At 41.3% G+C, this 24,331-nt stretch overlaps 1 protein-coding gene and 1 pseudogene across 1 annotated transcript in view; one reads left to right on the top strand and one right to left on the bottom strand.

Moving 5' to 3' along the window:
- Pasd1 (PAS domain containing repressor 1) overlaps nt 1-2,556 on the bottom strand; it is a 49,292-nt gene extending 46,736 nt beyond the window's left edge. Inside the window, exons 1-3 of the mRNA XM_075958494.1 lie at nt 2,525-2,556; nt 1,655-1,824; nt 182-267 (exon numbers count right to left, since the gene is read on the bottom strand). Of these exons, the coding sequence (XP_075814609.1) occupies nt 182-267; nt 1,655-1,824; nt 2,525-2,556 (288 nt within the window). The remainder of the gene's footprint in view (nt 1-181; nt 268-1,654; nt 1,825-2,524) is intronic.
- A 5,008-nt stretch (nt 2,557-7,564) lies between these two features.
- LOC142841543 (nucleus accumbens-associated protein 1 pseudogene) lies at nt 7,565-10,333 on the top strand (annotated as a pseudogene).
- The last annotated feature ends 13,998 nt before the right edge of the window (nt 10,334-24,331 follow it).

The following is a 24,331-nucleotide window of genomic DNA, read 5'->3' as shown; positions in this document are numbered from 1 at the left end:
AAAGGATAAAAGATGTTCCCATGTGACTTAGGTTTTCATCCAAGAATATTTATTGTTTTAACACTTGTTGTGTTATTTGAAATCATATGTTCTTCCAGCTATGCTTTGAAAAGTGCTGTAGTGCATCTAGCATAGAATGTGATCCACATGTAAAGTAAGCAATGAACAAAAGCACTCTTACCTGAACAACTGTCTTATGAAATTCCTCATAGGTTTGGAAAATGGGAACTTCTTTTCCGTCATAATTGACTCCCATATTTAATGCTTCTTTTAGAGAAAGGAAGGAGAGGTGTTGTATTAATAATAATTAGCAATTGATATTAGACTCTGCAAGCTTGTAATTTAGAAAAAAACATTTTATTATTTTGTGAATATATTGTGTGAGGGCATGTCCTATAGCTCATTTTTGGAGGGCAGGGACAACTTTTAGGAGTTAGTTCTCTCCTGACACCTATATGTGGATTCTGAGGATTGAACTCAAATTTAACCACTGAGCCATTTTCCAGACCAAAGTTATAATTAATATTATCAAAAAGACTCCAACTGCGGAGTACCAATTCTCACAAACAAAGAAATGATGGAATTCAAAATCACTCAACTTACAGGTTTCCTTTGGCTCTGTCAAAACTCAGGATCCAAAATACGTCAAGTCAAGAGTTCTACATAGACTCATACTACCAGTCCTTAGGTAAAAACTGGAAGTCTACTCTTTTAATTTCTGGACAAAGGCGTTTCACTGGAGGATCTTCAACCTCAACAGTTGTCACTGTTTTGCCTCCCATTCTTCTGGTCTTCTCAGGGAGCAGCACAGCTGATCCTGTCCTCTGCTCCTTCTCACAGCCCTACCACCCCTCTTCCTTGACCTGAAGCAGTAAAGGATTTCAGCAACATACCCTCCTATCTCAGTGATTTACATCAATAAGAAATACACACAACAACAAACCCTCTACACAACCCACAAGAAAAAGAGAAATATTCAAGGGATACAAGCCTTGTGCTGGGTGATTCTGACCTTAGGGCAGGAGTCTCACATTATTCCCTTGGACAATGATCTGGTGGGTAGAGGATCTCCTGTCCTCACTAAAGAGGCAATGAGGTGTGCAGCATAGGGGCAGTGGGATGAAGAGTGGTAGCACCTATAACCTTGTTGATGAAGGTTGAAGAAGAATGCAGTGTGAGAGAGTGGACAAAAGAACTAGCAAATATTTTGGGAGGTTTAGCCACAGAGAGGGCACAGAAACAGAGAAACTCATAGAGAAATATTGGGGTCAGGAAAATTGTCACTTCACCTAAGATTAGGAGAGTTTGATTAAATGTTTGTAGGCATAAACCCATCTCATGTCCTTAACTAAATGGGTTCCATGATATAAGGATCATCTGATAGGTTCACACAAATAGACTTTATTATTTTCCATATATGTTTCTAGTAAGTTTCACTCTTGAACAAGCCTCAGGAATATTTTATGCGTTAAAGATAAAACAAACAAAAAAAACTCATAGCCTTGTGAGTGGAGAGAAACAAACTGCATATGCAAAGGTACTTCAAGGACTCCTCCAATCAATACTCTATCCCTTAAGGCACTTGAAGCATTGTGAGGGCTGTGATGCTCTCAAGTCAGCAATGGTACACAGAAAAAATGGGTCTAAGTCAAACCTCTTGGATTAGAAGGAGCAGCTGGAATGGTTGTCTGACGTTTCGCAGAGCGTGCTCTGGGTCTCCGTCTAGAGGCTCCATATCCAATACTATCCACAATTCTCTGAAGTATATTCATCAAACTGTGAAGATCCTCATATGTTAGCCCATGGTGTGGATTAAAGACCACCCTAATCAACAGAAAAATAGAATGATCTTTATGAATGGTAAGGCAGAGGCAAATGATTCATTCATATGGTGCCTCAATAGGAGGACTAAGATGACAGAAAGACAGACTTTTGTATGAATTAAACATCCAGTGTCTTCGTTATACAAAATAAAACTACCATGGCAGAATATGTCAACAAATGGCATTAATCACAATACTCAGGTGGGAAGGCAGGAGGATCGTGGGTTTGAGGTAAGTCTTGGAATAAATTGAAAGAGCTACTCTTTAAAATAAATAGTAAATGAACAAGCAAACAAATAAACCATATTTCTATTTAAAACAATGAAACTAAATTCAATGTCATTGGCCTTTGTCTGTGAGGCTCTTAAAAGTGGAGACCAATCTATTTTTTATGTCTTCCCAGCACAGCCCAACACTATGCCTGGTGTTATGGTTTGGCAATTACTTAAGATAAATCTAAATTAGCTTGAGTGTAATGGTAAATTGTTGATATACATCTGTTCTCACCTACTTTAATAAGAGTAATTCTGACTAGGTGTTCCAATGCAATTGAATCTGTAAGAATAGAAAACCCAAGACAGAGTCCAAATTTCTCTCAAGAGAGCCATCCTTCCCTACGAAAGACTATTTGGCTAGATGTGAAATAAGAAAAGGGGGAAGGGCAGAAGGCTTTGCCATCTACATCAACTATGAATTCCTACCTCCTTGTCTTTTGATGTCGATGTCGATTCATTTTTCGGTCAGGTATGGGTAGATTCTAAAACAAAATCAGACCAATGTTTTATTAAGCAATCATATTTCTATAGTCTATAGCATATACCTGTGCTATATCTATCACCTACCAACTCTCTATCCTCTATTTATTCTGTCTTCTCTCACCTACAACCTATCTTTTATGTTTTCTCTCAACTATCTACCACCTATCTTTCCGTCATCTATTGTCTATCATTTCTTTTACATATCATTATCTATCTTCTCTCATCTATAAACCTATTATCTATCTTCTATCATGTACTGTATTTCTGTCATATATCATCCATTTGTCTTTTTGCTGTCAACTGTCTAAACTCTGTCATCTGTCTATATATGTGTATAAATCCATCCTCTGTTTTCTATCTGCTATGTATTTATCATACCTGTACTCCTCATTTACCTATATAGTACCTACCTTCTATCTATCCTTTATCTATCTACCATCTATCACTTATCTTTTATGGTCTATATTTTGCACTATATATAACCTTTCTCATGGATTTATACTGATCATCTAGCTATGCACTATGGTCAAGCCATCCTGTCTTTCCTACCTCTTAGTTCACATCCACAATCTATGCTCTAACTAACCTGTATCTATCTTTCAGCTATTATCTTCTATCTATAATCTATCATCTACCTATTCTGTGTTTACATTCAATGTATCATTTATACCTTTGTTATCCTATGTCTAATTTCCATCTATTACTGCTGAACTACCTATATCATATCCTTCTCTGATCTATTATCTTTCATCTATCATTCACTTTCTACCCTTACTAAGTCTTTGCTCCGTCTATTATCTGCCATTTAACTACGGTCTATTCTCTATATATCCTTTGTCTATTATCCATCTCCCATATTTCTGAAATTTGTCATATACGCATCCTGTGTCTATAGTCCATCTATTTCTTTCCTGTAACTCTCCTGTGTCTATCTATTATATACCCTCTAACTATCCTATGTCTATCTTTGCATCTATCCTATAGTTATCCTGTACCTATCTTGCACTGATGGGCCACTTACATTCTTGTGCCTACTTAATCTCTACTATCTTCCACCAATCAGTCATCTATCCTCCACATATGCTGTCTTCAATATATCTTTTGTTTATTTTCTAAAAATCTGGTGTCTTCCTTCTATCCAACTAGCATCTATCTCATATCTATCCTATGTCTGTCTTCCATCTATCATTTATCTATCTTCTAGCTATCCATTATCTATCCTGTAGATGTCCTATCTGTCTACTACCTACTCTTTATCATATCACTACCCTGCATCTATCTTCCATCTATCATCAATTCTTTAGCTATCCTGACTTTACTATACCACTGTTTATCCTCTAGGTATCCTGTATTTTCCACGTATCATTTATCCTCAGGCTCTCTGTGTGTCTATTTTCCTGTTATTATTTTCACCTATCTCTCATCTATGCTATAGGTATAGTGCATTTATCTTCCATTTATTTATCATCTCACATCCAGATATACTATATATTCCAACTTTCTGTAGTATATCCTCTAATCATCCTGTCTATGTTTTCCATTAATCAATAATCTATACTCTAGAAATCACATGTCTACTTTCCACTCATCTATCTTCTAGCTATTCTTTTTCTATCTTCTCTCTGTCATCTATCATCTCGCTTTCCTGTGTCTCTCATCCATCTACCATCTGTCCTTTCTTCTATCCATCATCCATCTCATTCTGTGTTTATTTTCTATTGACCTATCACTATTTTCTAGCTATCTTGAATCTCTCTGTCATATAAATATACTTTAGCAATACAGTGTCTAGCTTTCATCTTCCTATGATCTACCCTTCAGACATGCTGTAACCATCTTCATCTATCCTCTATTTATATTGTGTATATATTCTATACATCTATCATGTTCCCTCTAGAGAACCTTGTCTATCATCCATCTATCATCTATTATTCATCAATCTTCCATCTATCTAAATCTTTACTATAGCTATCCTTTGTCTTCTATCCTTTATACTTCAGCTCCCCTGTATCTCTCTTCTATCATTTTATCACCTGCTCTCTAGCTATCCTGTATGAAACACCTATCTGTCATCTCTCTATTCATCCTGTGCCTCTCTTACATCCATTATCATCTATGTATCATCTATATTCTATCTATCCTGTGTCTATCTTGCATCTATATGTCACCTATCTAGTAGTGTCTATCTTCCGTTTATTTATAGCCTTCCTGTGGCTATATTCCGTCTATTTCTCATCTATCTTGTAGCTCTGTTCTTTATCTTCCATCCAACTAAAATATATCCTCTAACTATTCTTTGTCTAACATATATCATCTTCTAGCTATTTGAATCTATCTATCTATCTATCCTTCTATCATCTAACTATTCCATCTATCTATCCAAAAACTCAACTGTTTATGTCTTCCATCTATCTATTTTTTATCCTCCAGCTAAGCTGTATTTACTGTCCATCTATCTATCATCAATCCTCTAGCTATCATATATCTACCACCTATTACCATACCCTATATCTCTGTTCCATCTTTCTATCATCTATCCTTACCTACCACTTTTGTGTCTATCTGTCATCCAACATCTAGCTATCCTGTGTCTATCTTCCTTCTAATTATCATCTTTCCTTTACCAATCCTTTGTCTTTATTCCATCTATCTTTTATCCTCTAGCTACCCTGTGTCCCAACTTCCATCTAGCTATCCTCTACCTCTTTGGTCTCCTTTTCCTATCATTCATCTTTTTATCATCTTTCCTTTATTCATTATTTGGCTATTTTCCATATATCTGTTTTCTAGCCTCTAGTTAGTCTGTGTCTGTTGATCATCCATGTATCATTATTCTTTAACTACCCTATACTTCTCTTCTACCTCTCATCTAACTTCTAGCTATCATATGCCTATCTTCCATCGTTTTAGTCATATTTTTGTCTATATGTTGTCTATCTTCCATCTATCTATTTTTTATCTTATATCTATTCTGTTTGCCTTCAATCTGTTGATCTTAAATCTTCTGGCTATCCTGTGCCTGTCTTCCATGTATTCACCATTTATCCTCTAAGTATCCTGTGTCATATACTTATACATATATCATTTATCATCTAGCTATCCTACATCTCTGTGATCTATTTATCATTAATCCTATGGCTATCTTGTGCCTGTCTTTCATCTATTTATCAGCTATCCTTTAGCTATCCTGTGTTCTATACCATCCATGTATCATTTATCATCTAGCTACCCTAGATCTCTGTGATCTATCTATCATCAATCGTCTAAATTTTCTGTAACTGTCTGCTATCTATCTATTAGCTGTCCTCTAGCTATCCTGTGTTCTATACCATCCATGTATCATTTATCATCTAGCTGCCCTAGATCTCTGTGATCTATCTATCATCAATCGTCTAGATTTCCTGTAACTGTCTGCTATCTATCTATCAACTGTCCTCTAGCTATCCTGTGTTCTATACCATCCATGTATCATTTATCATCTAGCTGCCCTAGATCTCTGTGATCTATCTATCATCAATCGTCTAGATTTCCTGTAACTGTCTGCTATCTATCTATCAACTGTCATCTAGCTATACTGTGTTCTATACCATCCATGTATCATTTATCATCTAGCTACCCTAGATCTCTGTGATCTATCTATCATCAATCGTCTAGATTTCCTGTAACTGTCTGCTATCTATCAGCTGTCCTCTAGCTATCCTGTGTTCTGTACCATCCATGTATCATTTATCATCTAGCTGCCCTAGATCTCTGTGATCTATCTATCATCAATCGTCTAGATTTCCTGTAACTGTCTGCTATCTATCTATCAACTGTCATCTAGCTATCCTGTGTTCTATACCATCCATGTATCATTTATCATCTAGCTGCCCTAGATCTCTGTGATCTATCTATCATCAATTATCTAGATTTCCTGTAACTGTCTTCCATTTATCTATCCTTCATCTGTTGTCTAGCTACCTGGTGTCTGTTTCTCATCTATCACCCACCTATCCTCTAGCTTCCCTGCATCTCTCTACCATCCATGTGTCATTTATCTTTAATTATCCTGTATCTATTTTCCACCTTTCTGTCACCTATCTGGTATCTATCTCCATCCACTTACCACCTATCATCTAGATATCCTATCTTCCATTGTTATTACTTTTATCCCTAGCTATCCTATATCTCTCCTCTATCATTTATCTAGCTAACTTCCATCTATCTTCTTTCTTCTATACCCCCATTCTTCAGTTTCTCATCTATCCTTTCTTAGTTATTCATCTTAGTTCATCCTTCATGGTTCTATACCAGATAACCATCATGATAAAACTTGTCAGTATTTAGAAATACAGCCAGTCTGGCCCTATTTGCCAATGTATGGTATGTGTTATTAGAATGAGTGAACTGTGTTATAAACAGTATTACTTGTGAAAATGAGAGACATTTCATAAAGATCAAGTTAGAAAACTAAGCTTAAAGACCACAGATAGGTATACACTTGACTATACAACTTCAGACTAAACTAAACACTGATATTACTGAAATAGTAAATTATCAAATTCACATTTTACATTTGGTGAGTTCACCATCACTGTCTCAATGACTGGTACAAGATTAAACAGAAAACAACCCAAGATTTTTGCCCTTACAGCACAGCACCAACTGCCTTCACCTTACCTTACCAGCCACTTGAAGTCAAGTGCTCTTATGTTTACCGTATCCAGGCAACTATAGAATACTCACTGCCTATGCGATTGGCTGAGAACATAATACCTGCTGACTGTGATTGGTCCTAGGAGCCAAGGCTGTGACTGGTCAAAACACAAGTTTAACTGACTCTGGTCTCTGTTAAGAGCAAGGCTGTGATTGGTCAAAACACAAGTTTAAATGACTCTGATTTCTGTTAAGAGCAAGGCCGTGATTGGTCTAAAAATATAAACTTCAGTGACTATGATCGGTCCTATGTGTCACTATCATGATTTATACAAAAACATAATCATTATGAATGTGAATGGTGGGAAGTGGCAAGGCTGTGATTGGTATAAAATATAAGCCTCGATGATCATGACTGGTTTTACAAAACAAAGCAGTTTGGTTCAATGAGTAGCAAGGGAGACATTCATCAGTTACTGCCTTTTCTGGTTTGTAGCACCAGGCCAAATGAAAGGTTTCTCTTAAGTGATCTTTTAAATATATCTATGTCTGAACATATTAATATTTTTTGTAATTTTTTCCCTGTGTACCATGTGCATGTCTGGTACATGTAGAGGTCAGAAGAATTGTGGAATCTCCTAGAACTGCAGTTACAAATAGTTGTGAGCTGTTATGTGGTTACTGGGAACCAAACCTGGGTCCTTTGGTAGAGCCATAGAACTATTTCTCCATCCTTCTCAAGAGATGTTTTCTTGCCTCCTCTTTATGAGATAAGATTGTATCCAAGGAATAAATCCTCAGAGGCAGGAAAGCGACAAAGAGGTAGCAGAGCGGCAGTGGCAGTTGAGGTATCAACAGATTGAATTGTGAGTTCATCAAGGCAGTTGTCTGCACAGCTACAGAAGGAAAGTAACTGAACAGTTCAAGAGTGGCTAGAGCAGAAAGAAGGGCAGAAGAAGAGAAGCATCAGGAAAGGGAATAAACCTGAGGCTGTATAAGGGTAGAGACATATACATGTAAAGTGTATAAGAGACATGTAAAGTGTCATACAGAAGAAACAACTGTCTCTAGACACCAGAAAAGTTACATAGAGCAATCATGTCTTTAGGTCAAAGATGTTCCCAGTCTTGGGCTAAGAGCTCTAATGCTCGTTTGTATTAATAACTAAGAAATTCCCACTCGGTGCTCGGCTGGGGCGGCCTGGCCCACAATGAATGGCCGCCGCAGCTACCACTGCTGCTGAGGCGGAGGCCACGGAGGCCGCAGAGGCCGAGGCCGAGGTCAAGGCCGAGACGCAGGGGGGCAAGCCCTGGGCCCAGGTCCGGCCCCAGCTGCCGCCGTGGCTCAGACCCTGCAGATGGAGATTCCAAACTTCGGCAACAGCATCCTCGAGTGCCTCAATGAGCGGCGGCTGCAAGGACTATACTGTGATGTGTCAGTGGTGGTTAAGGGCCATGCCTTCAAGGCCCACCGTGCTGTGCTGGCCGCCAGCAGCTCCTACTTCCGGGACCTATTCAACAGCAGCCGCAGTGCTGTGGTGGAACTGCCAGCCGCCGTGCAGCCACAGTCATTCCAGCAGATCCTCACATTTTGCTATACAGGCCGGCTGAGCATGAACATGGGGGACCAGTTCCTGCTCATCTACATAGCCGGCTTCCTGCAGATCCAGGAGATCATGGAGAAGGGCACCGAGTTCTTCCTCAAAGTTAGCTCTCCAAGTTGCGAGTCCCAGGGCCTGCACCCGGAGGAGGCCCCATCCTCAGAGCCTCAAAGTCCTGTAGCGCAGACACTGGGCTGGCCAGCCTGTAGCACGCCACTGCCCCTTGTGTCACGGGTCAAGACAGAACAGGAGTTGGACTCCGTGCAATGCACACCCATGGCCAAGAGGCTATGGGATAGCAGCCAGAAGGAGGCTGGAGGCAGTGGTAGCAACAATGGCAGCCGCAAGATGGCCAAGTTCTCCACACCAGACTTGGCCCCAAACCGGATGCCCCAACCTGTCTCAGTGGCCACAGCTACAGCAGCAGTGGCTGTGGTTACAGTGGGGGGGTGTGTGAGTGGACCCAGCATGTCAGAGCGGACCAGCCCAGGTACCTCCAGTGCTTACACCAGTGACAGCCCTGGCTCCTACCACGAAGAGGAAGATGCAGGTGAAGAGGGTACGGATGAGCAGTACCGTCAGATCTGCAGTATGTACACCATGTTGAACGTTGGTCAGTCAGCTGAGAAAGTAGAAGCCCTCCCTGAGCAGGTGGTCCTCGAGTCCCGAAGTCGCATCCGGGTGCGACAAGATCTGGCATCTCTCCCGGCTGAACTTATCAACCAGATTGGCAACCGCTGCCACCCAAAGCTCTATGATGAAGGTGACCCCTCTGAGAAGCTGGAGCTCGTGACAGGCACCGATGTGTACATGACAAGGGCACAGCTCATGAAGTGCCTCGTCAGCGCAGGCACGAGGTACAAGGCCTTGCTGCGGAGGCTCCTGGCATCTTTCTTTGACCGGAACACACTGGCCAATAGCTGTGGCACTGGCATCCGTTCTTCCACCAATGACCCCAGACGCAAGCCGCTAGACAGTCGCGTCCTCCCTGCTGTCAAGTACTACTGCCAGAACTTCGCCCCCAACTTCAAGGAGAGCGAGATGAACGCCATTGCAGCTGACATGTGCACCAATGCCCGCCGAGTGGTACGTAAAAGCTGGCTGCCCAAGACCAAGCCACTGCACCTGGTGGAGAGTGATAGCTACAGCAGCTTCATCAACGACACTGGCAAGATAGAGCCAGACATGATGAGCATGGAACACAGCTTCGAGACAGCCAGCCATGATGGCGAGGCCGGCCCTTCGGCTGAGGTTCTCCAGTAACATATGTGTGACATCCCTCCCCTTACAGGATGTCACACATCCCTTCCTATCAATACCCCCACCTACCACCTGGTCACGATCTACTGTCTGTCCCTCCTCAGGACCTGTGAGGAGGTACTCCATGCCCTCTAGCAGGATGCAGTAGCTGGCTGACCAAAGCCACCACACCTAGCTGAGGGCAGCACCTACAGCAGCTTTCTCAGTGACAGTGAGAAAGAGCTGAACATGATGGGCATAGAATACAGCTTCCAGACAGACAGACAGACAGCCCCCTCAGAGGAGGTCCTCCAGTAGCCGCCTAGGACCCTCCCATGGATGTCACACTCCCCCTCCTGTCACCCACATACCCCCACCACCTTAGTCACTAGCTACTGTCTGTTGTCCCAGCCTCTCTGCCTCCCTGTCATCCCACACCTTTTCCCCAAAGCAAGCTGGGCTGGGTCAAGAGAGGACAGGCATCAGGTGGGATCTGTGACCTTCCTCAACACTTATGGGGAGCCCTGGTTCCCCTTCCTCTTAGGCATTTCCCAGCACCAGGCCCGGCTAGGGGATGGGCAGAGCTCAAGAAGAGCCTGCCCCTCACTGTGTCTGCTTGGGACTCCATGGGCCCAGGGGTTCTCAGGACCCCCCCACCCCCCCCAGTGCTTCCATGTCTCCAAAAGCGCCTTCCTGTCCCTCTCATCTGTCCCTGCACCTTGAGGCTGGGGTAGGTGAGGCCAAGAGGGACTGTCTACTTTGTAGATGAGGAAACAAGCCCAAAGGGCTTAGAGAAATTCTTAAAACTGACCCTCTGTAGCAGCCTCCATCATACCCCTCTTAATCCCACCCTGCTCTGCCTCTGTGAGTTCCCTCAGCCCAAGAGGCTGGTTCTAAGAAAGCAGTGCTCCTGTGGGCAGACAAGAGTCTCAGGCAGGTTTCCAGTCTGGCAGAATTTGTGGGTGTGCGTGCATGCATGCGTGTGTGCGTGCGTAGAGTATTTGCTTTTAAAAACATGAAGATCATGAGGCAGCAAGACCAGGATCGGAACTAGGGAGCAGGCTGGGAGGCTGTTGCCCTTCTCCCATCCGACCCTGGGCAGGGCTCCCAACCTCCACCCCCTGTACATAACTTTTTGAAACATTTTTTTAGCGAATGAAATAATGAAGTATAACATTTCAAGTATAAGATTTTTCAAATCAATGGGAATGTGTCTGAGGTCCCCTGGGTCCCTGGGCTGTGGAAGGCAGGATGCAGGGAAAATTGAATATGTGTGTGTGTGTGTGTGTGTGTGTGTGTGTGTGTGTGTGTGTGTGTGGAATGTGGGTGCATGTTTCCATAGGGGCCCATTCCCAGTGCCCCAGGACTCCTGTGGATCCAACCAGCTTCCTCTCCCCCAGGACTACAGTTTAAGGGTGTTCACAGGTCCCAGTTGGCTGAGCCCGCTCCTGGGGGATGAGGCAGGGCAGGGTCCACACCCATTGTTGGTGGTTTGTGGAGCTTTCTCTGGCTGTTCCTTTCCACTCTTAACTCTCCAGGAGCAAGCTCTTGGGTTTCTGAGTTTAATATGTGAGCACAGGGCTTCTGTTACTCCTTCCCTTCATTAATGTCATTTCACCATCTCACTGGTTCTGTTCTAGCCCTGACCTCCTTCCCTCTCCCCAACTCTGCATCCTAGCTGCCTCTTCAGAGGCAAGGAGTTGCAGGATTGGAGAAGGTGGAATGGAGCCTTTTGAGTCAGATCTGGAGACCTGCCTCCAGGCCAGCAGCACCCTCTAATCTGCCAGGGTCCCTCTTAACATCTGATAGTGAGGGTGGGGTGTTGGGTCTGATTTGGCCCCCAGTACCTTAGCCTTGGGTGACCAAGTGGAGGGGAGTTGACAAGCACCTTAGTCATACCCCCTCCCTCTACCCTTGTCCTGGCCTGTTGTCCCACCTCCCCCAGCGAAGATCCCAAAGCACAATCTCGTGGAAACTTGGCAAGCAGCTGAGCCTGGCCATGGTGAGGGCAGGCTGTGCTCGCTGCCCAGGCTTAGTAAGGGGGCAGCTCCATGGGAATGAGAGGTCTTGTAGAGTGGGCAGCAGAGCCCATTGGTTCCAAGCACCTCAGGAGGTGGCCCTGACTCCCGGGGCTTGGGGTGGGGGAGGTATAAAGCCAGGGGTGCAGGGGAGAAAACTACTCACTAGGAGAGCCAAAGACAGGGTTGTGCCTTACCTCAGGAGCCACCCCTGCGCCCCTCCTCTGGCGGTCAGCTGCTTGCTCTGCCCTCCTGAGAGCTGCATGCTCCCACCCCAAGCACCCAGGAGAGTGAAAAAATAACCCACCTAGCAGGAAAGACAACTAGGGGCAAACCCAGTGGCTACCCTCCCACCCATCCACGCCTCTCATGGGGACAGTCATCACTCACTGGCCCATGTGAAGTGCCTATGCCCTTCCCACGCAGAGCAAGCCCCTACCCTTCCCAGGCCCACAAGTGAGATTGCACATTAACTACTGTACGGAGAGGAGCGGTGTTGGGAAATGTGAACCCTGAGAGTCAGTGATGCTGATAAGAATAAACAAGAAGCCTTTGTAACACGAAAGAAAGAAAGAAAGAAAGAAAGAAAGAAAGAAAGAAAGAAAGAAAGAAAGAAATTCCCCTACTTCCTAAGCCTACATAAGACCTATAACACTGGCTGCTGCCAAGGGATGAGACATGTCAATATCCAATCCCACCTTGGAGCTGCCAGTCTAACCACAGACGAAGGCTGGACATCCTCTACTTCCTATGCCTACACAACCTACAGAAAAGACTGAAATACTTACAAGGCTAAGGGTCTCAATACTAAAAGTCTGCACAAGAACTGCAATAATAGAGGGTCTCACTTCCTGTTCCTCATATTACTGTTGATGTTATTAATTTTTGTTTATTTGTTTACTTTGACAAAGGATGCTATGTAGCCTAGCTGACCCTTCAACCCACGATAGGACATGATAGGACATCCTCTTGCCTCCAGCTCCCAAGTACAAAAAATCAGAGTTCTGCTGCCATATACAATTTTTGCATGGTTGAGATGGAACCCAACTGAGCCATATCACCAGTCCAATATTTTATAATTTGTGAGGTTTTTTTCCATTCATGTAGCTGTAAAAAATAAGGAGCCTCCAACCCCAATAATAATTTAATAACAATAGTGTAAAACAGAATGGTTCTTTTACTTACTAGATATCAAGAGTTATTATAAACTTCCAGTACTCAGGCTGGTGGGCAGTAATGAAGACGTGTAAAATATAATGGAACAAAAGTGAAAATACAAGAATAGACCTACATGCAAAATAAACTTTTACTTATAACAAAAAGAACTATAATTATAAAGTTTATACCATTAAAAAGAGGCAAAGTTTATAGTTACTGTTGTTCTATATTCCAAAATAAGTAGCCTTCATAAAAAACATAATTTACTGTAAGATCACAGTAGCACAGTCCTTGCCCAAAACAGTGGGCAATAATCTATGGTCTCAAACTATCACAGAAATTGCATGCAAGTGTCAAGATGGTCTACAGTGCAAATACTTCTCTTGAAAGCTGGACTGGTTTGTTCCCATTCACTCTGTTATTTGTAGTGCTGGGAATTGAACCCAGAGCCTTGCACATACTAAGCAAATTTTCTTCTAGAGTTTTATCTTCAACCCTTTGTTTCCAGTACTTTTAAATTTACTACTGGGGCTGGAAGGATGGCTCAGTTGGTAAAGTATTTGCCATCTGTGAACATGAGGACATAAGTTCAGATCCCAGCACCCACATATAAAAGTCAGGTATAAGGATCTGCAGTCCTAAATCCTAGCACCACACTGGGGCAGTGTTTGAGGCAAGTAGTACCTGAATCTTATCGGCCAACCTAGCCAATTAGTGAGATCTAGGTTAAGTAAAGAATTCTGTCTCAAAAAATAAAGTGGAGAATGACTTTGGACTCCATCCACATGTGCACATACATGTACGCACGTAAACATGCACACACACCAACATATTTACAAAAAGAATAGTGAAAAAACAAACTGTGTATATCCATATTTTGCATACAGAAATAGTATGACATATGATTAGATGGTATGGTGATTAGAAGATTTAATTAATTACTGACTTTCCACAGTACACTTGTGCACTTTCCATTATGCCAATGACATATGCATATGAGTGTTTAGTTAAGATAAGGGTCAAGTCAAAAGAATTATCAAAGTTGATCTCAGTTTTAAATCTCCAGTTCGTCCCTTTGCTTTGCTCAGACTCCATGACAATATCAGCCTTCTCTAAAATAAGCAATTTACTGATCACATCTGGGCTGCTATCACTAATGTTCCTGACACATATAGCAGGGGCCATATCTTTGGTATGTGTAAGACATAGAACTTGTGTCAACACCTCCTGGTGCAAACATTTCAGGACTGCATGCCACCAAAAGTGTGATTCTGAATTAGAGTCCAAGTAGGCACATCTTGAGAATGATCCCTAGCCCCACTTAGTTTGAGATGAGACACAATATGATAAGTCTTCCACCTTCTCAAAACTACAGCTCAGTGCAAAATGGGTACCACTCCAGGCAGCTGCAAGTGGGAGAAAATGGGTGAGTAGTGATGGAGACACAAGGCTATGGTCACTGCATTCAAATCTACTCAAATAGGAGACAGTCTCAGTATTAAGGAGAATATAAATTCAAGGAATTTACTTACATTGTTCATGGCTCATGATCTCGAATGTTTCTGTAAATTCAAATCGATCCTTGCACTTCTCTCCATTGGCTTGTTCTAAGAATTTATGAAATTGAATTTCTGTGGGAAATGTTCACCCTTGTGGCAATCTTCAGTTTGCAATAGAGTAACATTTTCTTAGGACCAGGAGCCCAAACTCTCCCTTTTGTTCTCCCCATCCAGATAACATTTCTTTCAGGGAGAAGTTTGGCACCGACAACACTCTGGTATATTCAGGAGTGAAACAGTGAGATTCAGAAACTCATGTGTCCTGGGCAAGTGCTCTACCACTGAGTTTTAATCCAGAATATTTTCTGTGTTTGTAAACAAGGCACAGGCTACTGAGCACATTTTCAAGAATCTGTTATTAGTTTTGGCTTTGCAATCATTTGTTCTTGGCTTTACTTTCCAACTCTCCCTCTTTATGGTTGTGTGACCTTTGTCGAATTCCTTAACCTCTATGAGTCTTAATTTTCTACTTCATATTTAACATACATAAAGTAGCTAGAGTTGCAGCATCTCTTTCAGGGAGGCATAACTTGGAGAGTGTCAGTAGCAGTCTAAAATCACAAGCATTGGCAAGAAAACACAATTACATCTGTGGAGACCCAAGAACAATAAGCAGTAGTAATGAAAGAGGAGGATGAGCAGATAAACATTTCACTGGAACTTTGCGAGCACCAAGTAGGATCAGGAGCCACTAAGGATATTGGCCAGAAAAATGTAACTAAGTATTGAACCACGATGTACTACATAAAGAATCTGGAGCATGGGTGCAGGGAGTCTCACTGAGAAAAAATGTACAGCTGTCAAGGGGCTGGAGGAAATTTTGAGACCAAGAACAGGCTATTAAAAGGCAAACAGTGGCTGGCCAGTGGTGGAACATGTGTTTAATTCCAATAGTTGTGGATCAGAGGCAGGTGGATCTCTCGAGTTAGATGCCAGCCTGGTCTACAGAGCTAGTTCCAGGAGAGCCAAAGATGCACAAAGAATCTTTTCAGAAAACAAAACCTAACAAACAAAAAGACAAGCAACATAACAATAATATTCTGATAAAACATCACAAATTGAAAAATCACAAGTGCTTCTTGGTAGTGCCATTCATGAAACACACAGAGATGGGGACAGAGGGAGGGAGGGGAGAGAGAGATAGACAAAAAGAGATAGGGAGACAGAGAGAAACAGATAGGCAGAGGCTGCCTCTCCAGTCTCTGAAGTGCAAGGCAATAATTACTCGTTAGTGCCCTCTGACCCAGAGAGACCTGCCCTTGCTAGGGGGTATCCTGAATCCCAGGCAGATGTTGTGATTCACTCAATGAGAGCCACTCTGCTCAACCAGAGTACGAGAGAAGAGGAGAACTCTGTGTGAAATAATGGCTAGAAAGTGTTCAAAATGTTTACATGAAATTAGGATGAAAAGTAGAGAGAATCTAGAGAAAAGCAGAATAGAGAGATTAATACTTCTTTGGATATTACTCTAAGTTAAAGATTTTAAAACCTCTAAGGGGTTCCCAGGAGTCCACGAGGATGACCCCAGCTAGGACCCTGAGCAGTGGAGATCAGGGTGCCTGAACTGCCCTTTTCCCATAGTCAGACTGATAACTATCTTGAATATCACCACCATAGAACCTTCGTCCGGCGATGGATGGAGACAGAGACGGAGACCCACATTGGAGCACTGGACTGAGATCCCAAGGTCCAGTTGAAGAGCAGAAGGAGGAAGAATATGAGCAAGGAAGTCAGGACCACAAGAGGTTCACCCACTAAGACAGTGTGCCTGAGCTAATGGGAGCTCACCAACTCCAGCTGAACTGGGAATGAACGAGCATGGAATCGAACTGGTCCCTCTGAATGTGGCTGACAGTTGGGGAAGACTGAGGGGCCAATGACAATGGCACTGGGATTTGTTTCTACTGCATGGACTGGCTATTTTGAATCCTATTCTCTTTGGATGCATACCTTCCTAAGCCTGGATGTAGTGGGGAGGGCCTTGGACTTCCCACAGCGCAGGGTGCCTTGCCCTCTCTTAGGACTGGAGTGGGGTGGAGAGGGAGGGTGTGGAGGGGGAGTGGGAGGGAAGTGGGAGGAGGGGAGGAAGTGGGAATTTTGATTGGTATTATTTTTCAAGTTATAAAAAAGAAAAAATCAAAAATTTTGTAACAATAAGAACAAAAGGAAAGCAAAAATAATTTAGAAATTTAATAAAGGCTTGTGTTGTCTGAGGTTTTCTTTGTCTTGCCTGGGTCCTGCAATAGTTAAGTCCCAAAGAAATCACACAAAGGTCTTTATTAGTGATAAACTGATTGGCTCATTAGCTCAGGCTTCTTATTAACTCTTATAACCTATAGTAACCCATTATTCTTCTCTATGTTAGCCACGTGGCTTGGTGCCTTATTCAGCAAGGCAGTCACATCTTGCTTCTTCTGTGCCTGGGCCAGGGCTGCAGAGTAATGGGTTTCCTTCTTCCCAGAATTCTCCTGTTCTCATTGACCCACCTCTACTTCCTGTCTGGTTGTCTGGCCTATACTTCCTGCCTGGCTACTGGCCAATCACCGTTTATTTAAAATATAATTGACAGACCATAATCCCATATCAGCCTTGAACATAGCAAATTTAAAAAAAAAAAAACCTCTAAGCATTTGCAATGTTACTGACAGAGATAATCATCACATAAAATTACAAATTCTCTGTGCATTCTCAAGGATCAACTTTTTATACCAAGGAGACATATGCATATTTTTACAAACCTCTGTTCAAGTAAAAAAAAAGTCTTTCAAATCTCAGTATGATTCCAGAATTTTTTATATTTGTAGGGAAAATTTAGGATGTCATTTTATCAACTTGAATGAAGTCATCTTCTGATAATCATATAAGGCTTATTAAATCATTAGTCAACGAGAAAGACTAAAATATTTAGTTTTCAAGTAGACAGCAATGATAAATATATCAAAACAACCTTGGAAACTTTCAATTTACTTCCAATCAAAACGTTCTTTAAAATTTGTAACTCATAAGACTCTATTTTAGCATTTATATACTCATATTAAGGTGTGATAACTTTGTAGTAGGGAAAGGCACCTGCAGCCAACCTGATGACAAATATTACCTTCCTCAGTTCACACATAAAGGAAATGGAGTCCTGAGATTTCAGTTCATTTCCTAAGATCACCAAGTCAGTGGGAAGTAACAGTTCCTGTGCTCTCTCACTGTGCTATCATTTCACCTCTTAGCATTGGCCATTTTCCTACATAGTCAGCTATGTAGGGAGATATGGAGTCCAGCTGGACACATCACACACTGTCTCCCGCCCACATTCCTTACATTCCTTTAATGTCCATCTGTAACCTTTGTAGTCCACTGAGAATAAGCAGAAAAAAAAACATGTTTCTTCTGTTTCCAGCTCTCTTACCCAGCAACTAATCACTCTGATGCCCTGTAGCAATTACATTCATGTCCAATAGCCTTTCTGCAACTGATTGTGTTCTTGAAACTCATCAAAACTCATAAATGTGCTGACAGCATGTCTGTAAACACACAGATGTCTTTGTTGGAAAAAGGAGGCGGTGGTTTCTCTCATGATGAAAGCTTAGTCCCATGACAGTGATACCAGAAACACAGGACTTGAATATCTGAGAATCCCTGGTCTATAGCAAAGAGTGACACTCCTTTGAATTTCAAGATTCTAGACAATGTCGAGGCTAAAGTGCAGCAGCACTATGAGCTTTGTAGGAGGCAAAAATCTGAAAGTAAATTCCATTCTGACTTTTGATTTTACCCTTGCCTCCCTACTCATTCCCACTCCATTGGCTGAGTTTCAAGCACTTCCTGACCCTCTCTCCAACCCAGAGTTCTCCAAGAGCCCCTGTAGTCATCAGAAAAAGCCATGGCAACCAAGGACACAATAACCAGAATATTGTCTTTGAGTAGTTCCTCTAGTCAAATGTTTACATAGCAAAAGTTTACTCTCTCATCTTTCACTTCCTAATTCTACTATATTTTAGTAAGCTGTTCATTGATTCTGTGAACAACTGAGTCAACCAGTATATTCATTATTTCTTTCCAAGCTCAACTAATGGATACTTTCTTTTTCCACCATGTTCTTTCCCTCACCTGATATGGAAGGGTCTTCTGTTTGTGTTAATTTTATTGGCTAATAAAGAAACTGCCTTGGCCTATTTGATAGGCCAGCCCTTATGTGGGTGGAGTAGACAGAACAGAATGCTGGGAAGAAGGGAAGGGGCCGCTTTTTTAAAGGGAGAGAGACCATGCCCCAATGGGCTGGTATCTCAGCGGCTATTGGCTGAAGGACCTGAAGGAGCTCCCGCAACACTCACCTACCATTCATCAGGTAGTCCTGATGTACCAATATCAATTCTCCAAAAGAAAGTAGCTGCAGAATTTACAAAAAATGGGTAATGAGAGACTCAAAATGTATCTTTTATAATTCACTTGTAAGAAAATGGAGGAAAAGGCAAAGATCAGCAACAGAATATCTTCTAGTCCCATATCCTGCTTTTCTCCACCAGATAGTTCTTATGTAAAAAGCAGAAAAACATTTGGACACAAATGCATGCATGTCACTCATACCTTTCCTTGAGTGCCCTGTAAACCAAACCCTTTTTACTCATTTGACATCTTTTATGTTTTTTTCTGTATTTTTTTTATTTAGGATTAGTTTTATTGTTATTATTGGTGATAATTTCCCAATATTTCCCATTGTGTATAGATTCAATACTGTTCACATACTTAACCAATATTTCTAATTGACACTGACCTATAACTTGCCAGCATTTTCAAGTCTATATGAACTTAATTCCTTTAGAATCAATCACATACCAAATTATAAAGAGAATGGCATGCAAAATTTCTACAAAATATTTTAAATTTCTATTTAAGATAGCTAAGAGTGAAAATACTTGAATATTGTGAATATTTGTAATTGTGAAAGTTAATGAAGTACAATGTCCTGTTACTATCCTGTATTTCAAATTCTCAGGGCTAGACAAGATTTTAGAGAACCTTGCAGGTTGATGCATCAGAACAACAAACAAAGAGCATCTCTGTTGTGGGAACTATGAAGACAAAAAAAATCAAAGTCCCTCTTATGAAGTAGATAATAGATTGATATAAGACAAAAAAATGTACACTTAAAAAGCTATAGTGTGAACAAGAAACAGAGAGTTAATTTTTTTATTTATTTTGCATTCCATCCACAGTTTTTTCCATCCTCTCGATCCCTTCTTTCACTTCCCATCTGCAACTTATCCATTCATTTTCTGTTTCTATTCAGAAAACAGTGGGCTTCCCATGGATATCAATAAAACATGATATATCAAGTTGCAGTAAGACTAAGCACTTCCCCTTCTATTAAGGCTGGAAAAGGTAACCAAATATGAGGAATATGGTATCAAAGGCCAGCAAAAGAGTCAAAGGCAGCCCCTGCTTTGACTGTTAGGAGTCCCAGAGTAAGAACAAGCTACACAACTGTCACATATATGCAGAGACCTAGTTCAGTACCATGCAGGCTCACTGGTTGTTGCTTTAGCCTCTGTGAACCCAGGTTACTTTATTCTGTGTGCTTTCCTATGATGTCCTTGACTCCTCTGGTTCCCAAAATCCTTCTTCTGTCTCTCCAGCAGCAGTCCCCAAACTTGTCCTAATGTTTGTCTATGGGTCTCTGAATCTCTTTCCAATAGTGTCTGAATGAAACCTCTCTAATTACTATCAGGATAGGCACCAATGTATGAATATAGTAGAATATCACTAGAAATCATTGTTTTGACAATTTTTTTCAGTTGTGTTTGATTCCATTCTGGGTCTCTGGGCCACCTAGTCTCTGGATCCTGGCACTCCCAGCAATCTCTTAAATGCAATGCCCTGCAAAATCAAAATCAAAGAAACAGACCATCTACTTACAACATATAATGGCATAGGATATACATCATTGTTGCAAAACATAGGGGAGGGAGCATAGTGAGCAAATGCTAGACCAAAGCAAGAATGAAAACCAACTGGACAAACTCCAAACTTGGCATCTCCATGTCTGATGTCAAAGTGCTCCTTAGATCTCCAACTCTTTTCAGCTTTGTTGACTACAACATACTTCGGTCTCTTGGGGTGGTTCCAATCTCTGTTGATTTCTTCCATGACCCAATGATCATTTACCAATTTGTTCTTTGGTTTCTTGGGTACTTTCTATCAGTTGTATGTTGCTGATTTCCAACTCTGTTCGATTGTGGTAATATAGAATGGCCGGTATGATTTTTGCCTTGCTGTAATTGTTGAGACTTTATTTGTATTATAATAGTAAGGTGATTTTGGAGAAATACCCATGGGCTTCTTGAGAAGAAAATACATTTTTTCATGTTTGAGGGGAATATTTTGTTAGTTCTATTTTAATTTATTATGCTGCTTGAATACAAAGTTTTTTCTACTTAGTTGTTGCTTTTTTTCTCCCCCAGATGACATTTCTGTTGGTGAGGAAATATCTGGAACAAGACCCCTAAAATATGTAGTCAGAGCTTTCCTGTCCCATCAATCATTTCCCATGCAACCATTCTGAGGTTTATATTAATTACAAATGCTCAGCCAATAGTTCAGGCTTGTTAGTAATTAGTTATTACAGCTTAACGCATTTCTATTTATCTATGTTCTGTCCCAAGGCTCGTGGCTTTTACCTCTATCCCATTTTGTATCTCTGAGGCTGGTAACCTCTTGACTTTGCCCTTCCTTAGTTTTTCTTTCCTGGCTAGATTTCTCCTGTTCAACTATTGGTGCTTGTGACTTCATCTCTTCCTTTCTTCTGCCCAGAATTCTCCTAGTCTGGTCTCCCTGACTCTACTTCCTGCCTGTCTCCTGACCAATAAGTGTTTTATTAAACCAATATGAGTGAAAGCTCTTTACAGTGTGCAAGAGCATTATCCAACAGCAGTTCAGAGATGTGTTTTTGTCCTTGGAATCTACAGATCTGTATAATACTTTGAAAACTTTTATGATTTTTCACATAAAACTCTACTTTTTTGTATTTGTATGTATTTCTCCACTTCACCTATAGACCTATAGAAGCTACGATTATTCTACTCACTGATCTCCACTTCATCTATTAGACCTATAGAAGCTATGGTTATTCTACTCACTGATGTATTCAAATAACTGACCAAAAAATTATTCAAAACACCATAGTTAAATGAGGTAGAGGTTTATGTTCAAAACGAATTTTTTACTGTCTCATAGCATTAACATTTTGCATGAAATTGCCCATGATGGCTCTACTTTATATGAAATATATACAGATCCTGAGTTTTGAAATTAACAGAACCACAGTCTTGTTCCTCCAAAGGAAACACTAAAACACAATGTCAAGACTTTCAAAGTTATGTAGATTGGGGGAAATTATTTTCAAATGTTTTTTAAAGACAACTAGGACATGAAAGTAGAATGGGGAGATGCTAACCAGTGGGTGAAGATTATCAAAGAAAGGGGAAGGGGCAAATACAATCAAAACCAACTGGATACGCATGTGAAATATCATAATGAAATCCATTGTCAAGCTAGAGGCAGGGGCTCATATCTATGATACTGACACTCAAGAGGCTAAGAAGATTATTACAAGTTTGAGGTCACTTTGAGCTACACAGTGAATTTTAGGTCAGTTTGGATTCAGAGTAAAAACTTACTCTCCAAAAAGGGATGAAGAGAAAGGAGTAAATCCATTGTTTTGTACAACTGATATAATGTTAATAAAAATTCCAAAGAAATGAAAATGGATTTGTCTAACAACAGGGAACATAATTTTCTACAGTGGAAAATGATGTGTTTTAAAAAAAATTCTGTGGCTTAGGAAGTCTGTGGGATCACTGGCAGTGGGACCAGGACTTATCCTGGATGCATGAACTGGTATTTTGAAACCCATTTTCTACGAAAGGATACTTTGCTTAGCTTTGATACAGGGGGAGGGGCTTGGTCTGCCCCAACTTGATATTACAAACCTTGTTCATTCCCTATTGGAGGCCTTATCCTTCCTGAGGAGTGAATGGGGGATTGTGTGTAGTAAGGGGCTGCATATTTGTTCTCGTCTGCTCAGCCCCGAAATAATCACACAGAAACTATATTATTTAAATCATTGCTTGGCCCATTAGCTCTAGCTGCTTACTGGCTAGCTCTTACATCTTAATTTAACCCATATCTATTAATCTGTATATTGCCACATGGCTGTGGCTTACCGGGAAAGTTTCAGCATGTTTGTCTCTGGTGGCAGCTCTGTGGCTTCTCTTTCTTCTCCACCTTCTTTCTCTCAGCATTCAGTTTAGTTTTCCCCACTTAGCTCTACTCTGCCCTATCAGTCCAAGCCAGTTTCTTTATTAAGCAATGGTATTCACATACAGAGTGGAATCTGGCATCGGTTGTGTGTGGGGGAAGGTAGGGAAGAATGGGGGGAAGGGAAGGAGAAGAAACTGTGGTTGGTATATAAAATGAAAAAAAAGTTTTAAATTAAATAAAAAGAAAAGAAAAAAGAAATGGGTCTATGATCCAAATATCTCCAAAGACAAAGCTATGTAAAGGGAAAAGCAAAATCAAATATCATATTCTGGAAGCTCTGGAGGACATGGAGATCAAAGAAATATAAGCAAGTGGACTACCACCATCTGCAGCCACATCTCTGAAACTCTCTACAACCTTTTTTGTTGATCACAAGTGATACTCAGTCCTCCACATATGTCCTGTCCAAATAGATGATAATAGGTTTACTAAAGAATGGCAAGTCAACAGGACTCAGATGAGAGGAAGATGGGAGAAATCTCTAGCAAAGGGTGTGCCCATGAAATTGACATCTAAATATCAAGGGAACTGTGCCAACAAACTCATCCTTGACGTTAGGGTATTTTGCTATTGTTGTTGCAACAAATTAAATGCTTAAGAGGACAAACTTAGTAGAGATACATCAGAAGTTTCTGCTGCATCCAGTCAGCTTCAGCCCTAAGTTAATGCATCAAGTGAATCTGACAGGAAAGTACTCAGCATGGCCAATTGTTTTTTTTTGTTTTTGTTTGTTTGTTTTCCATATTGGTGATTGAAGCCAGGGCCTTAACATATGTACTCTGATGGAGGAAGGTCATTGGCTAATAAAGAACCTGCTTGGCCCTGATAGGTTAGAACATAGGTGGGTGGAGTAAACAGAACAGAATTCTGGGAGGAAGAGGAAGTGAGCTGAGACGCCATGCTCCCCTCTCCCGGGCAGACACGATGAAGCAAGCCACCAGGTCAGACATGCGGAATCTTTCCCAGTAAGACTGGTGCTACACAGATTACTAAAAATAGAGTCAAAATATGAGAATTAGCCCTAAGAGGCTAGAGCTAGTGGGCCAAGCAGTGTTTATATGAATACAGTTTGTGTGTTGTTATTTTGGGGCATAGCCAGGCAGCCAGGAGCTGGGTGGCATGAACGCAGCCCGCAGCTCCTTCAACAGTACTCTACCACTGAACTGTATCCTTGATCCCATTTTTGCTATCATTTAGAAACAGAGTCTGACTTAGTTGCTCAGACAAGCCT

The sequence above is a fragment of the Microtus pennsylvanicus genome, chromosome X (genome assembly GCF_037038515.1).
Source record: "Microtus pennsylvanicus isolate mMicPen1 chromosome X, mMicPen1.hap1, whole genome shotgun sequence".
NCBI lineage: Eukaryota > Metazoa > Chordata > Mammalia > Rodentia > Cricetidae > Microtus > Microtus pennsylvanicus.
The sequence above is the reverse complement of the archived record's forward strand: the minus strand, read 5'-3'. Positions and strand labels throughout refer to the sequence as shown.